We start from the raw sequence: 16,300 nt of genomic DNA, 5'->3' as shown, positions 1-16,300 counted from the left end.
TACTACACAATCATTTGGTATGTACATGTACATAACATCAAAGATTAAGTGTGTCAAATAATTAATGAAAGATTGCATTCATAATGAATTAATACAAGTCGATCATGCATTTGTTTCAAATTTATTCTTGGTTAATATACACAAATTGGGAACTCTATACAACTTGCCTTCGGTAATATACCACATACACCTAGTAATGGTTATTATATTTGAACAAAACTTATTGTCAAGACTCACTTAAAATTTATTTACGTCTGAAATATATTCAGTGGTTATGTCCTGTATACAATTTATTATTTTTTTATTGGAATAAATGTTTGCTTTCTTCTATTGAATTTTCAATATTGTCAAATACATATCGTGTCTTCATTTTAAGGTTTTGGCCAGCCAGCTGCAAGCACTTCCTTGTTTGGTGGCAATGCTCCAGGATCAGCAGCAGGTACTTCTGGTAGCTTATTTGGTGCAGGCACAACAACATCAGCTTTTGGTCAACCTAATAAAGGGTCTACTTTTGGGTTTGGTGCTACACCATCTACTGGTAGTCTATTTGGACAAACTGCTTCAACTCAAGCTCCTACTACTACTGGTTTATTTGGTCAAAGCGCCACTACTCAACCTGGCACAGGCTTGTTTGGGAATACTAGTAAGATTACTTTTGTACTTAGTAGTAAATGCTTTTTTTAAACTTAAATTTTGAGAATGTTCAACTAACATAAAATCAAATCTTTCAAACATTTACATGAAAAATATCATAAAATCATTTTAAGATAGTTTTATGGCAAGTTATAAATTTCAGAAAGTTATTGTACTGACTAGACAATTATGTTGTGAATGAAAATAAATTTACATATCAAATTTGCAAAAATATCTAATAATTTTCATTTTAAATATATTATTTTGATTTATCATCAAGTTGTAAAAATTTTACATTATAAAATATAATCATCCTTTGTTAGTGTGTATTTTAATTCTGCTAAAGAAATTCAGAAATACAGTTTATTACAGTTGCATTAAAAATCGACAGATTGATGTTTCTCATCAGTTTAAGACACATTTTGTTTCCAATTTTTCTGAGTTTGCAAATTGCAGTAAATATGCAATTTGTAATTATTATTTATTTTTTGATAATTAAATAAGATATGTAAACAGATTTTGAACTAGTGTAAAACAACTTGACTATATAGGTTTTGCAAGTGGTTCTACTGGGACAGTGATCAAGTTTAATCCAGTCACGGGTACTGATATGATGGTTAAAAGTGGACAAAGCACTTCAATAAATACGAAACATCATTGTATTACATGTATGAAGGTAAGCTTCCTATATTTTTCCCATATTTTTAACTTCAAAAGTGGCCTTCTTTGTCGTGCAATGCACTCCTTAGTAAAGAAAAAATAGATAGTATATTTATGACCTCTTTCTGCTTCCATTCTTCTCATTCAAATATGTTGATATTGTATATATTCCTCATAGCTACTTCAGAGGTTGAGTATGAAATAAATTTTTATATCCAAGTATGTTTTTGTATTTTTAATAGTTAGTAATTAGATTGATAGATTATTGTTTATATGGTAACAATACTTTGTGTTAGGAATATGAAGGCAAATCTTTAGAAGAATTACGACTTGAAGATTATATGGCTAATCGCAAAGGTCCTCAATCTGGTGGCATTGGCACTTCTAGTCCTTTCGGTATGGCTCAACCTCAAACAGGTCTTTTTGGTCAGCAAGCTACTTCTACTCCAGCAACAGGAGGAATATTTGGGCAACAAGAAAATAAGTCATTATTTGGTTCAACTACTCCAGCTTTAGGTAAATTAAAAATATTCTTATTTTAAATTTTAAGTTTCTTAAATTATTTGTGTATTTATTGTTATTGTTAACCACAGTAATTTTAAGCCATTTTAAATTTTTTATGCTTTTAAACTTATAATTTACTGAAACTTTTTAGGATTTGGTAGCACAACTCCTGCATTTGGAGCAACTACACAGTCTGGAACTAGTTCATTATTTGGTGCCAAACCTACTACAGCATTTGGCGCTCAACCAGCTGCAACCACTACATCTGCATTTTCTTTCAATACAAATACGTTTGGAGCTAAGTCAGTTTGTATACATTGAAAATTAAGTTTTTTTTTTCATATATATTAAATGACTATTTAATTTTAGCACTCAAGCAAAACCATTCGGAACCAGCACACCACAAACTGGACTTTTTGGACAACCTGCCACAAGTACATTTGGCACAACTACTCCTGGTTTTAGTGGTTTTGGAACACCCACTACACAGGTATAGAGTTCTTTCTTTCAACTTTTTAGAGTTAAAATTATTACTTAAAATGATAGTTAAAAGCATGATACTTTTATTGAATCTTGCAGTCAACTGGTTTATTTGGTGCTAAGCCTGGAGGTAGCCCTTTCAATATGCCTGCTTCAACCAGCACAGGATTTGGAGCTTTTGGTCAGACAGCAACAACAACTACAGCTACTTCAAGCTTATTTGGTGCCAAGCCAGCTACTACTGGATTTGGTGCAACAAATACAGGTATTTACTTATCATATATATATATATATATATATATATATATATATAAATTTATTTTTTTATTTATTAATATACATTACATAAAATATATTTGAATTATCATAATTGAATAATTGAAATTTATATCGAAAAAAAGACGATGCATTAATTGTAATAAAAACTATTAGCTTATGACATAAAATTTTTTGTAGGCTTTGGAACACCAGCCACTAGTACTGGTTTTGGAGGATTTGGTCAAACAACTACTTCAAACTCTTTATTTAATAATACATTTAACAAACCAGCAACTAGCACATTTGGTTTTGGAAACACTTCTACCAACACCACTTTAGGTAAGAAGTTTTATTTTGTAAAATACAACACGGCCATACAAGTTAACATAGCATTTCAATATAAATTCTCATAAGACGAACTGCTTTTAGATAAATCTATTTATATTTAATTATTTTTTAAGTTATCTTTGACAAGATGAATTTTTTTTTATTCTTCATCATTATAATTGAATTAGAAAAATGATAAAATATAAATTCATTTATTTTACATAGTCATACATAAATGCTTAATGAATTTGATATTCAGGAACTGGTTTAAATCTAGGAGGAACGACAAATTCATTATTTGGAGGTACTAACACAGCAGCTAAACCTGGTGGATTGTTTGGCACAACCAATCCAAGTAGCACTGGGTTATTTGGCAGTACAAATACTTTTGGAACAAATAATACTCTTACGAACACAGGATTGGGCAAGTATGGCCTCTCAAAACATTTGATTTTTAGTTTTTAGAAACATTAAATTTTAGTTTAAATCTGTTTTCTTAATTTTCAAGTAATAATCAAACTATCTTCTAAATTAGGTTTCAATTATTAAAATTTTTTTAGTTGATGTTTCGTTTACCATGAATATAATGGAATAATTATTTTTGTCTTTCAGTACCACATTGGGTACCCAACAATCTTCCTCCAATACAAGTATTCCTATTCATCAACAAATGATTCTGATTTCACAACCATTTGGTGATTCACCTTTGTTTAAAAATTTGGCTCCAGCTTCAGGTAATAACTGATGTTGAGATTTTGAAAATCTACGTAGAGTACTATAGTAATAGATTAAATTATCAGGACTATATATAAATGGCTTGATTTTTTAGGTAAAGTAGAAGAATTACTACGTCCAACTAATCCAACAGCCCAGAAAGCAGTTTTGGACAATCCAAAATTCAAATTATCTACTGGGAGAGACGCTAATGTTAAAATAAAACCACTTAGCTGGACTGCTAATCCAAAGGTCTTATTTTCTAAATTATATTTGTGCATGTTTTTTTAAAAAGTTATTCACGGCATATATTTATTTAATCGAATGAACTGATGTTGAATGATATGTGTGTATATTTTGTAATTTGAATTAATATAATACTTAAAAAGTGTTATTGTTTCAGATCCTCTTAGCATAATAATGTAATACTTATTGCATGTGTGATAATTTTGATACATTTATTTTATGAATAATTAACTCATTAGTATTGTCAAAGTGAAGTGCATTCCTTTATAAAGATAACTGCATCAATTTTATATGATTATGAACAATATAATAATTTCCATCTTGACATATTTTGTAAATGCAGACTTCATTGTTTTCCAAAGTAGCGCCTATAACCTTATGATCTTGACATATATTCAAGCGTATATAAACAAATATATATATATATATAAACATATATATATATATATATAATATATATATATATACACATATATATATAAGCATATATAAACATATATATATATTATATATATGACTGGCATGGATGTATGAATATAGACTGCCAAAATATTAATTTTCGTATTGTGGCGATATATTAATCGATTTACAAGTTATTAGTTATGAAAGAATCTTAATGCAAACAAATTTAATTTTAGATGATTGATTATAAACAATTGTCAAAATCTATAAAATATGTTTGCTTTTTTCACTATACGCTACAGAAAATTTCAATAAGAATTCATCTAAAAATTGAATTTTAGCTAGAAATCTATGCTTGGCAAATGCTTAAATTCTGTATTTAAATTTTTATGGAACTTAAATTGATTTTTTTATTGTCTCTCATGCTAATACGTGCATGATTTTTGTCATTCAATTGTATTTTGCCAGATGTAAGTGACATTTTGATATTTTTGCTGATCTTATATCTAAACTTAATTCGACTGAAACGAAAATATATTCTGTTTATCATCTTTTTCTTTTTAATTATATATGTTAAAAAATGTATATCATGTTCTGAAATTTCTTTTGTTTATATATGTGTATTATTTTACTGTATGTGCTTTTTTCATTTGTTTTAATAATTTTACCTTCATTTGTTCTATTAGAGTCTAGTTTTACATATCAAACTTTCTTTATATATATATATATATATATATATATATATATATATATATAATATTGTATACACTTTTATAGTTTCTCACCAGAAAATCCATTTCATGATCTTTTTTTTTTTGGTTTTTATTGTTATTTTCTCTGAAGGGGATGTACAGATTTATTGTATTTTTATAAAATTTATCATATATTCATCATATATACGCAGATTTTTTTCTTAAAAAGTTTGTTTTGTCAACAAACATTTGGATTTGCTCTATATTTAATTTTTTCGTTTGTTTCTTCGAAAGTTTGCAAAAGTTAAAACAAACTTTTCAATTTGTTAATTGCCGTGTCACTTATTTTCTTTGTTCTATTATTTCAGAAAACTTTATTTGATGGACTAGAAGAATATGACCCATCCATAGAGGTTTTTAGTCTCAAACCAAATCCTAAACGCCTTGTATTAACAAATAAATCGTCAAATAATTCTATCGATAATATTGATAAGACTTTAGGCAATGAATCGTTGAGTAAAACTTCTAATATTGAAGATACTAAGGTTACTACAACTCCAGTTAGTGGCTTACATGGAATTTTATTGAAGGACAAAAAAGGAAAAGAAGAGAGAAGGGTGTCATGGTTTGTAAATAAAATTATTTGTATATTGAGAGCTGTTGTAACTAAAATCATAACTTTCTATTAGGTTAAATTCACCTGCCTTAGATGGGGAGAACAAGAGAAAGGATTCTATAGATCCGCAAGATACTTTTATTGATAATATAGCTAATTCAACTCCAACAAACGTTCATAGGGTTGTCAAAGCAAACTTTGACTTAAATCAGAGTGCCAGTGTTAGCGAATCTTTTGAAAGAAGAGCAAAATCTAAATCAAGCTTTGATGAATCCGAGAAGGAAAATTTGAGTGTTGGTACAGGTAAGAACATGAGAAATTTGTTTTTGTAATATAATTGGCATTTGTCAGAAAAATTTATTTATTATTCTATTTACTTTTTAATGTCCAATTTATTTGCAATTACATTGACCAAAAATGTTCCATTTTTACTAAGATGTTTATTTGGAAGTATGACTAACTCCAGCAATTCAGCATAAGCAATTGTTTTCAGTAATTTATTTTTCGTATTACATTATATGTAATATTTACCAAATTTATCATTATGCAGGTAAATTATTTATAACTTTTCTTTTAGATTCCTCAATAGAACATCAAACTACAGAAAGTGCTATCCATTATCCAACTGGTATAACTTTGACACGAACTGGCTATTATACTATACCGTCTTTAGATAAACTTAGTGAATTTATGACTGAAGATAACCAATGCATCGTCCCCAACTTTACTGTAGGCAGAGAGGGTTATGGAAATGTCTACTTCAATGATTCATTTGATGTGGCCAATTTAAATTTGGATGAAATAGGTAAAAATAATTTCAATGGTAACGATTTATTGATATTTTATTTGTGCTATTAGTTTAGTTGATGTACATTACATTTATCACTTTTAAATAATGTGCATTATACTGCATGAAATCTTACTGTAAACTCACAACAATGTTAGTTTTTATTTAAATTAAATTCTAATATTATATGAAAGATAACAAATTATTTTTTAGTGCACTTCAGGCATAAGGAAGTGATCATATATCCGGATGATGATAACAAGCCACCAGTTGGAGTTGGATTGAATAGAAAAGCACAAGTGACCCTGGATAGAGTATGGCCTCATGATAAAAATAAACATGAACCAATAACAGATCCTGGTATTTTGCAACAAATTGACTATGAAGAAAAACTACGAAGGGTTTGTGCTAAACATGATACAAGATTTTTGGAATATAGGCCTCAAACTGGCAGTTGGGTTTTCAAAGTAAATTCAAACACATTACTATTACTTATTGAATTTTATTTGTTTAAAGACAAAATAATTATTTTGTTTTATAGGTCGATCACTTTTCAAAATATGGTTTAAGCGACTCTGAAGATGAAGAAGTTTTACCTACAGTTAAAAAGCCAGTAAAGTCACCTGTTATTAAAGCCATATCTGATCACATTGTTCATAAAGTACAGAAAAATAAAATTCAAGAAAATGGTCAAATGTCTTTAAATAAATCTTTTGAAGGTATTAATTTTATATTAGTTTTTGCTTTCTTTATTTTAATTACTTGCATTAATTATGAATTATTTTAAAATTGCAGAAATTTCAAAAGGTCTTGGTGGAGGTTTGACTAATGGTGATCATAGTTGTGCTATGACTAATGGTTATGATAAACATGATCACGTGCCCGATCATTTCATTAGATATCAAGGTACGACCAAAATATGTTCAGTATGAAAAGTAATATTTTTAAATATGCAGTAATAAGTAAATAAATTTAATGTAAAATATAAAAATATGAAAGTAAATGGTTTTGGATCATCTGTACATCTTTAAATATACATGAACAGTGGTACCCCAACATACGAGTTCAATTTGCTTTGTAACCTTGCTTGTATGTTGAATCGCAATTATTGTTTTTTTCCTGTCCATTCATGATATTGTGGAAATGATTTAGACATGTTTTGTTGAACAACCCTATGCACAAAGCGTTGCTACTTTTTTAGGGTGATTTTTATTCACAAATTTTTCGAGTGCACAATAGATTATTGTGAGGCCCTTTGCTCGTGTTATATGCTTTATTAAATCCTTCTGTTTAAACACAGTTCATGTTATGATGTGTTTTCAATCATACATCCTCGCTATCCTCAATTAAATCTATAAATATGTTTGTATATATGCATAGTATCATATTTTACTAATTACTAATAGGTTTTAATGTAATGGTCATAGGTTTATATCCAGATATTGAAGATGATCTACAAACATCTTGGACAAATTACAATTCTGAGACACGGAATGAAATTCGAAGTCCTACAACAGATATTGTTAAAGAATCTGGACAGAACAATCACAAGTTACAGCTGATGAAGGCGTCATTTTTTATTGATGATGATGATGATGATGATATGAAATCTGGTAAGACATAACATTTTATTAGTAATATTTATACCATTTTGCTTTTATTATTCATTTTCATGTTCTAGTTACAGACAATATGGAGGTTTATGAAAAACAAACATCAGATCAGATTGTGCCAAAAGCTCTCGTTATGAATTCACGATATAAAAATGGCAACGATAACGGTTTTAAATTTAAAATGTCAGGTAATAATGGCTCCAGAAATTTAAAAGTCGATATGTGATGTTCCAAAATGTAAAAAATTAATATAGTTTAATCTTTCTAAGACTGATTACCAAGTTATTTTTTAAGTTATATAATAAATATTACAATTATTTCAGAAACAATACAGTTGGAACGTCCTTCAGAAAAAGATTTAAATGAGATGGAATTAGCTTATGAGATGAGTACTCAGGTTTTTGAGACTATAATAATAAGGCCTACAACAGTAGTACTGAAAAATAGTCAGTATACAATGCCATATAAGGTATAATTTTTATTATTACCAAAGATTGATATCATTCATCACAAAAGTGTTTAACATATTTACACTCATTTCTGGATTTTATCTTACGAATCATTTGTATTATTTTTCTTAGACCATAAGTGCATAAATTAAAATGAACTTAATTTACGTTATAATTTACGTTCTTATAATAGCTTTTTGAAAACCAAATGTTCTAAGCCAAAATTATTTTAAATTTGAATATTATTCTTTAACTATATTTTAGCAGTTCATCACTTAATTTTATAAAATGTTTCTTCAAACCTTATTACTTTTGGGCTTGTGTAATCTACTGAATCAAGGTGTTTGCTGTTAAATTAAAACCTTTAGTTTATGTTTATATTCAGATTTGTGAAATTGTATATCCTTTACCTTATTATCGAATGAATTTCAGGATTCTCTAGCATCTAAATTGACTTGTTTGAGTGATGCTTCACTCTATAATGGTAGACGATTCAAAAATGGTTGGGGATCTCAAAATCTTTTATTAACTCTGACTACAAAGGATTTATTTGAATCTTTAGAACCAGGTTTGTAACTTATATATGTATATATATGTATATATATATATATATATATATATATATATATATATATATATATATATATATATATGAGTGAGTTCTTGAGGGCGATACATCAAACAAAGAAAAGCCAAAGATTTATAAAATAATCTTTATTTATTTATGGAAATAAAGATTATTTTATAAATCTTTGGCTTTTCTTTGTTTGATGTATCGCCCTCAAGAACTCACTCATATATTTCAACATCAAAATTAACTACTAAATCATATATATATATATATATATATATATATATATATATATATATGTATATGTGTATAAATATATATATATATATATATATATATATATATATATATGTATATATATATATACATTATTTTATTATATGTCTGTATTTGTGTGTAGAGCATACTTATTTCAATAATTACTGAGTAGACTTTTGTGACCATTTTAGTACATAAGCACAGTTCAACAAAGGATTTAAAGAAATTGATTCTACAATTACAATATAAATGCCAAAGATTCTTTCAAATAAAGTAGAATAAAATAATAAATTATATACAAAAGAAAACATAATGCTTATTAAATCTTCAACTTAGCATATTTTATATTTCAGAATCTAATTTAGAAAATCTTCATAGTTACTTGATTGGCAGACAAGAGAACGACTGCAGTACTACATTGATACAAGCTGTACAAGTTGGACAAGCAGAGAAATGGTTTGAGGTAATGAACTATTATTATACTATTTTTTTTTTCTAATAGCAAAAATTAAATAAATAATATTCACTTCTTATAGAAACTAGTTCTTCCACATATGGATGTCCAATTGGATTATACAGAAATAATACACAATGATAAATATCCGAAAGCTATCACAAACCCTGGTGTTCTTGAAGCTCACTACGAAGTTTCTCAGAAACTGCATGATAAGAGAGAAAATAGTTTTGATCAATTTCATTACAATACACAAGTTTGGGATTTAGTGAAAGCACTCTGGGGTTACATTGCGGCATTAGAAGGATTGGGTTAGTAACTAATAGGTTTACTTGTTATTTTTTTTGGCAGAATTTTATACAATTATCTAAAAATAGAATGTAGAAAATATTTATTGAATATTACTATCATTTGTATAGTCATAATTTATTGTTCAGGTTTATTAAAGTTATTGTTGTGTGAATCATCATGAATTATCAAATTGAATTTTCAGAAAGCTCAGATCATATAGCAATTATGTGTAGAAGAAGAGCATTTTCTGAATGGCTGGAAAGATGGTCTGCTCTAGAAACTACAATTCAAACTTCAAAAGCTTCAGAAAACAAAGATAATTATTCTGAGGAGCACTTAGAAACCATAATAAATCTTTTGTCACAGCATAAAATAGAAGAGGCTACAGATATTGCTCAAGAAAATGGCGATTATTACTTGTCTATGCTTTTGTCTCAAATTTCCAGTGGGCCTATGGTGAGACCAGATTTTATCTTTGCAATTTGAAAAAAAAAAAACGAAATAATAAACTACTTGTGACTGTTTTTAGGTTCGGGAGCTTTTGAAACAGCAATTAATATCTTGGAGAGATGTTGAAGGTGATTTATTCATTTCTCCCATGCGATTGCGTGCATTTTTACTAGTTGCAGGTATTCCTGTATTTGAATCTACTCATGGTATGATAAACATATGTGAAGGATTGGATTGGAAAAGGTCATTAGCTGTTCATCTATGGTAAGCGGAGATGTATAAACTATAATTAACACACTATTTAATGTTATATGCAAGGAATTTAACTTATATATATATATATATATATATATATATATATATATATATAATATAGTGGAATGAATATTAAATGTTAAATATGAGCAATAAAAACACTCAATTTCAAAAACACACACACACTTTATTTGGTAAAAACAGACGTTTCGAGACCATGGTATGCCTCATCTTCAGTGTAATTTGAAAAACAGTTACTTATATACTCACATTCTTTAATATTTTATTTAAATTACAATTAATTTTTGAAAATACAAAAAAAAATCACTTGCAAAGCTTGACACAGTACTAAAACATGTGAAACATACAGAATGTGTAAAGAATGTGTAGTATATAAGTAACTGTTTTTGAAATTACACTAAAGATGAGGCATACAATGGTATCGAAATGTCTGTGATTACCAAATAAAGTGTGTGTTGAAAATCTGAGTGTTGTATTGTTCATATTTAACATTTATATATATATATATATATTATATATATATATATATATATATATATACGCATGTCCAGTATAATTTGAAAAGACACTTTAAACACGCATTTTAAAATAAAAAAATATAAATGGAAATTAACTAAAGTAATTTTTTCTAAATTGTTGTATTTCAATATTCTTTTATTTTTAATAGTCATAACACTTCTATACTTACTTAAATTCTTATACAAAGTATGTCATTAATAATAATTATTTTCTAGGTATATTAGTATGCCAACAGCTTCTATCGCAGATTGTTTGCAATTATATGAAAAGGCATTCAAACTGGATGACCCAGATGTTGATTTAAAGCCATATGCATGCTCACCTGATCCTCCATATCATTGTTGTACTAATGTTGGCCAAGAAAGAAAATCTATTCAAGATTTATGTTTTCACTTATTGAAGTTAAATACTTGCCACAGTCATACACTGGAAAGTTTATTAAATCCAGCAACTCACACTCCTGATGCTTTGGATTATAGACTAAGGTACAACTTATTACATGATTAAACTGTACTTTTGACTAGGTTAATTTAATTATCCATCTTTTTTAAGAAATAATTTTGCAAACCAATTGTAATTTGATGTTCTGACATATCCACAAATTGAATCCAACAAAAAATATACCATTAAATAGAATATTATGATTTATAAGTTTTATCTCAAGAACACTTCTTATTCTTTAATTATATTTTAATGCCTGGTTAGCCATTGGCCAACTATTTCACTAACTATATCTAGTTGATCTGTTACCTTTTCAATAAAATTTACCTAAACAAACTGAAAATATTGATTATGAATAATTTGCTTGCCACCAGATGATATTTGAAACACCTGTTCTAATAATTTTTGTCAAGATTTTATTTATAATTAGTATGTTCTTTACGTATTTACTATTAAACAAATAAGCTAACTTGAAGTTATATCATTTCCTTTCAGTTGGTTCTTACAGCAGACTTTGAAATCTATTGGATATGGACATAGTTCTGAACTTTCACAATCTATGATTCACACATCATTTGCATCTCAATTGGAAACAAATGGTTTATGGCATTGGGCTGTTTTTGTTCTGTTACATATTGAATCAGATGAAAGGTTTGTAATATTAAATTGATAAGTGTTATTTCTTTTCTTTTGAATTTTTGGGTAATAATTTTTACTTCTATTAATGATTTCAGACGTGCAGCTGTAATAAAAGATTTACTTGATCGTCATGTCTCTTTAAGTATGGACGAAGATTATTTAAATCGAGAAAAATTTATTTTGGAGCAGCTGAATATTCCTTCGCAATGGCTATATAATTCAAAGGCATTATTAGCTGGTAATTTAAAACAATATAGAATCCAAGCTGAGTGTTTCATCAATGGGAACATGTGGAATGAAGCTCATACAGTCATAATGAGGCATTTAGCACCTGATGATTTTATAAATGGTAAATGCAACTATTTTGCACAAATAGCATAGCCTTAAACTAGACTTGCTAATACTAGCAATTATTCGCATTTTGTCAGTCTGCGAGTAAAATTATTAACTTCCCGTAGGGTAAGTTATAGTAATCGCAAAAAAATTGAAAATGAAAATTATAATATATCTTTATGTTTCATAGGTTTTTAAACGTTTTGGCATACCTTAGAAAAAATTCATGTATGCGTGTGTGTGTGTGTGTGTGTGCGGATACAAACCGATTTGAATAATTCAAAAAACATTCGGTTCATATTGATAAGGAGACATGCTAATTAGTTTTTGGCGAAGGCAGGTCTAGCCGTTCCGAAGATTAGATATTTTATAGAGATTTTTTATATTAGATATATTATATAGAGATTAGATATTTATTAGAGATATTAACAATAAACATAAATTTTGTCTACATTCCTATGGGTTCCGTTTCAATGTTTATCTGTCAGACGACAACTCGGCGCTAATGCGCTTCGTCTCTATGCAGTTAAAGCAGTACGTTTGCTTTGAAAAAAAGATCAGAACTTCTAAAATATTTCAAAATAAAGAGAACATTTTTTTTCAAAAAGTTTTTTTTTTTTCAAAAAATAATTGTTTTTCAAAAATTTATAGTTTCTCAAAAATCAAATTTTTTCAAAGTGAAATTTTTTCAAAAATGTAAATCTTTTTAAAAATAATTTTTGGTACGGGAAGTTCCACCAATTTGCCTTAAGGCACGATGCCATGCGCCCCACTAGTTTTTTATTATTAAATATAGGTGGGATTTAAAATTTAAATATTGCAACTTGAAATATTGAAACTTCATTAGATTGATAATCAATGCATGTGAATTGAGAGAGTAATTGGCTTATTTTGTAATTTTATTTACTATGATTCTTAATTTGTTTATTATTAATTTACTGACATGTTGTGTAGCTTTCAGAAGCTTTTCTGTTTGCTATTGTTAATTTATTTATTGATTGTCATTTAGTTTTTATTTGAAAATTTCCTCTCTCAGGCGAAATACAAAACTTGAAGAACATGCTGTCTCCGCTTGCTGAAAACAGTGTTTCTATATCAGGTTGGTCGACTCAAGGAGAAGTGCTATGGGATTTTCTTGATTTGGAGTCAGAGGTGAGTTTCAACAAGTGCTGTAGAAATGTGAATTTTAAATAAATCTCAATTTATGCATTGACTTCAATTTTTGTAACATAAAAACTATACAAAGCTTGGACTACTTTATTCTAAACAAAATTGATTAAATGAATATTTGAATAAAAATCTTTTAGTGCAACATAATGTTGCAAACATTTAATATATTTGCACACTTGTGCAAGTTCTCACGTTATGAGACATTTAGTTTTTTTTTTTTTCTATTCCAATAATGAGAATCAAACATTTAGGCTCATTTACTTCTAAACTTTGATAACAGAATTTTTAATATTCTGCTGGATAGGTTATTGAAATCTCATATTGAAGTTTTTTTTTTGGTAACAGATCTTGTAAAATATGGATGTACGTATAATATATTTATTCATGTATGTTTGTATTCATTTATTTTGCCTCATTTTTTTGTGTAATTGATACATGGATTAGGATATAAGAAACATTCAATACATACTAATAATATGAAAATCCCTTTGCTCGTTGAGAAAGGTCCAGTTCTTTTAAAGGTAATGTAAAATGAATGATGTAAAATTTAGAAGGAATTTTAAGTATATGCATCATTTTTACCACTCGTAGATTGAAAAAAAAATGGCCGTACGATCTCAAATAAAACGTCAAAAATAAAAAAATAAGTGAGATATCTCATAGGAGATAATCTCTTAATGCATTAACACCAACATCATATTGTCTTAAAAAATGTATTTTATTTTGATTGACAATAAAAGTATGCAAAAAAAAAAAAAGAAAAAAATTACCACTCAAATTTGGTCAAACAAATCTCAAACAAAACCAAACAATCTGAACGTGCCCACATGAATGTTTTAAATTTTGTTCAGAAGGTTACAATGCTTGCATTGGCCCTTTTGTTAATTAAAAGTTTTGTACAGTCGTCATACAAAAAAATGTATCATAACATTAGTTCCAAAATTTCTGATCTTTCTAAATCAATCCAAATTCTTCAAAAATTTGATAATCTAGATTTTATTTCTCATTTAATAATAAATTTTTGTCTGTATAACGAAAAGTTCTAGTAAATTTGTGTACTGTTATTATATAAGAATATGTTAGTATAAAAAGTAACATTTTTTCACATAGGTCCAAGGTATGCTGAGTGAAGAGATTGAGAATTTAGGCTACCACATGGAAATTCTGCAGCCACGATTGTCATCATTATGTAGCAGAGTAATCTTACTTCCTTGCCCTACATCAAAGCATAGACTGTGTCAAAGTGAAATATCAAAGAAAATCATTGGTATTGTTCGTGGAATTGTTATGCAAGCAAATCAAGCTGATTCAAGAGCAATACTGAAAGTTATAAGTCAACTACCAATGCCCGAAGATTATTCACAGCATGAGTTAAGATCCATGATTGATAATTTTACAATAAATTTTGATACAATGCCTTAATTTTTTTTACTTAATTAGAGAAAAGTTAATATTTTTGATATGCAAAGCCCTTTATCTATTTGTTGAATTATTTAACGAATTCAATGTTTTAAAAATATCTTATTATAAATAACATTTATTGAATATATAAATATGATGCATAATATAAATATTTTGGATATTTTATTACAAATCTTTTAATCTGGGCTTGTTTAATATAAACTATTATTTAGAAAATTTTATGTATTTAGTAATATCTGGTGATATAAATTTCAAAGTTAATATTTATTTCCAGATTGTTGTTAAAAGAAAACAAGTCTGTGCTGTGACTTTCAGATGAGAACTATACCTAAAGTAGTCTCAAGTATTTTGTTAAACTTTATAACTGATTAATTGTATATATATATATAAGGATTTAGTTATTAAATATGTTAATATAAAAGTAGATTTAGATAAGTAATTGGTACCTGTCAATAAAAAAAAAATCATATTGTACGTTGACATGGTCATTGTGTTATTAGTTGCATGTTTTGATGTATTGTAAAATATGCTTGTTTTCTTTTATGATAAATACATATATTTGTAATGAATGTAGTAATATTTTATAATTACAATATTTATTTTTTATGGAACCTCTGAACTATCAGTGTCATAAAAAATAGTGAATGGTGAAAATGATATGAATTTTCAAGAAAACAAGATAAATTATTCAGGTATGAAATATTTAAGGCTTTTAGTTATGAAATGAACTCATGGTAGTCATCAGTGGTGTTGTCGAGCTGGAATGTCGTTCCGGCAAAAAAAAATTTAACAAATCTCTACATACAGAAAATGGTTTGATAACTGAATTTTCTCTTTATAAATAGTTTTGTAATGATTTTTATTTGTGAAATCATTTCATTTTATTAATGAAAACCGTTTTTTTAATTTTAGAGTTCTGGTAAAAAAAATATTAACACAACACCCCACTGGTAGTCATCCAATACTTCAGAGAAAAAATACTTTGCATTTAAATCTGACTAAAATAACATTGGTGTATTCTTGAAAGCAGAAATTCAAACAATTCTTTAATTTTTTTATTGTCATATTTTGATATATTTAGTCTATTAATTTTTG

At 27.5% G+C, this 16,300-nt stretch overlaps 1 protein-coding gene across 2 annotated transcripts; it reads left to right on the top strand.

Annotated features, from left to right (window-relative positions):
* LOC113378701 (nuclear pore complex protein Nup98-Nup96-like) lies at nt 1-15,630 on the top strand (the record flags this gene model as incomplete). 2 transcript variants are annotated; one of them, XM_026619260.1, is given in 31 exon segments in its annotated part: nt 1-17; nt 377-643; nt 1,185-1,309; nt 1,590-1,809; nt 1,949-2,099; nt 2,167-2,287; nt 2,377-2,542; nt 2,734-2,874; nt 3,122-3,290; nt 3,475-3,596; nt 3,692-3,828; nt 5,285-5,541; nt 5,606-5,835; nt 6,110-6,337; nt 6,533-6,786; nt 6,861-7,038; nt 7,115-7,225; nt 7,747-7,932; nt 8,001-8,120; nt 8,256-8,401; nt 8,814-8,949; nt 9,564-9,673; nt 9,747-9,975; nt 10,158-10,411; nt 10,485-10,669; nt 11,416-11,685; nt 12,137-12,292; nt 12,376-12,629; nt 13,650-13,765; nt 14,894-15,153; nt 15,480-15,630. In XM_026619260.1, coding segments are annotated over 31 exon segments (5,350 nt in total), but the record flags the coding sequence as incomplete, so codon positions are not given.
* Nucleotides 15,631-16,300: the final 670 nt, after the last annotated feature.

Source organism: Ctenocephalides felis, unplaced genomic scaffold, assembly GCF_003426905.1.
Source record: "Ctenocephalides felis isolate EL2017-DRISC unplaced genomic scaffold, ASM342690v1 CF-g0.4_SCAFFOLD_01886, whole genome shotgun sequence".
Taxonomy (NCBI): domain Eukaryota; kingdom Metazoa; phylum Arthropoda; class Insecta; order Siphonaptera; family Pulicidae; genus Ctenocephalides; species Ctenocephalides felis.
Note: the sequence above shows the minus strand (reverse complement) of the source record. Positions and strands in the feature narration are given on the sequence as shown.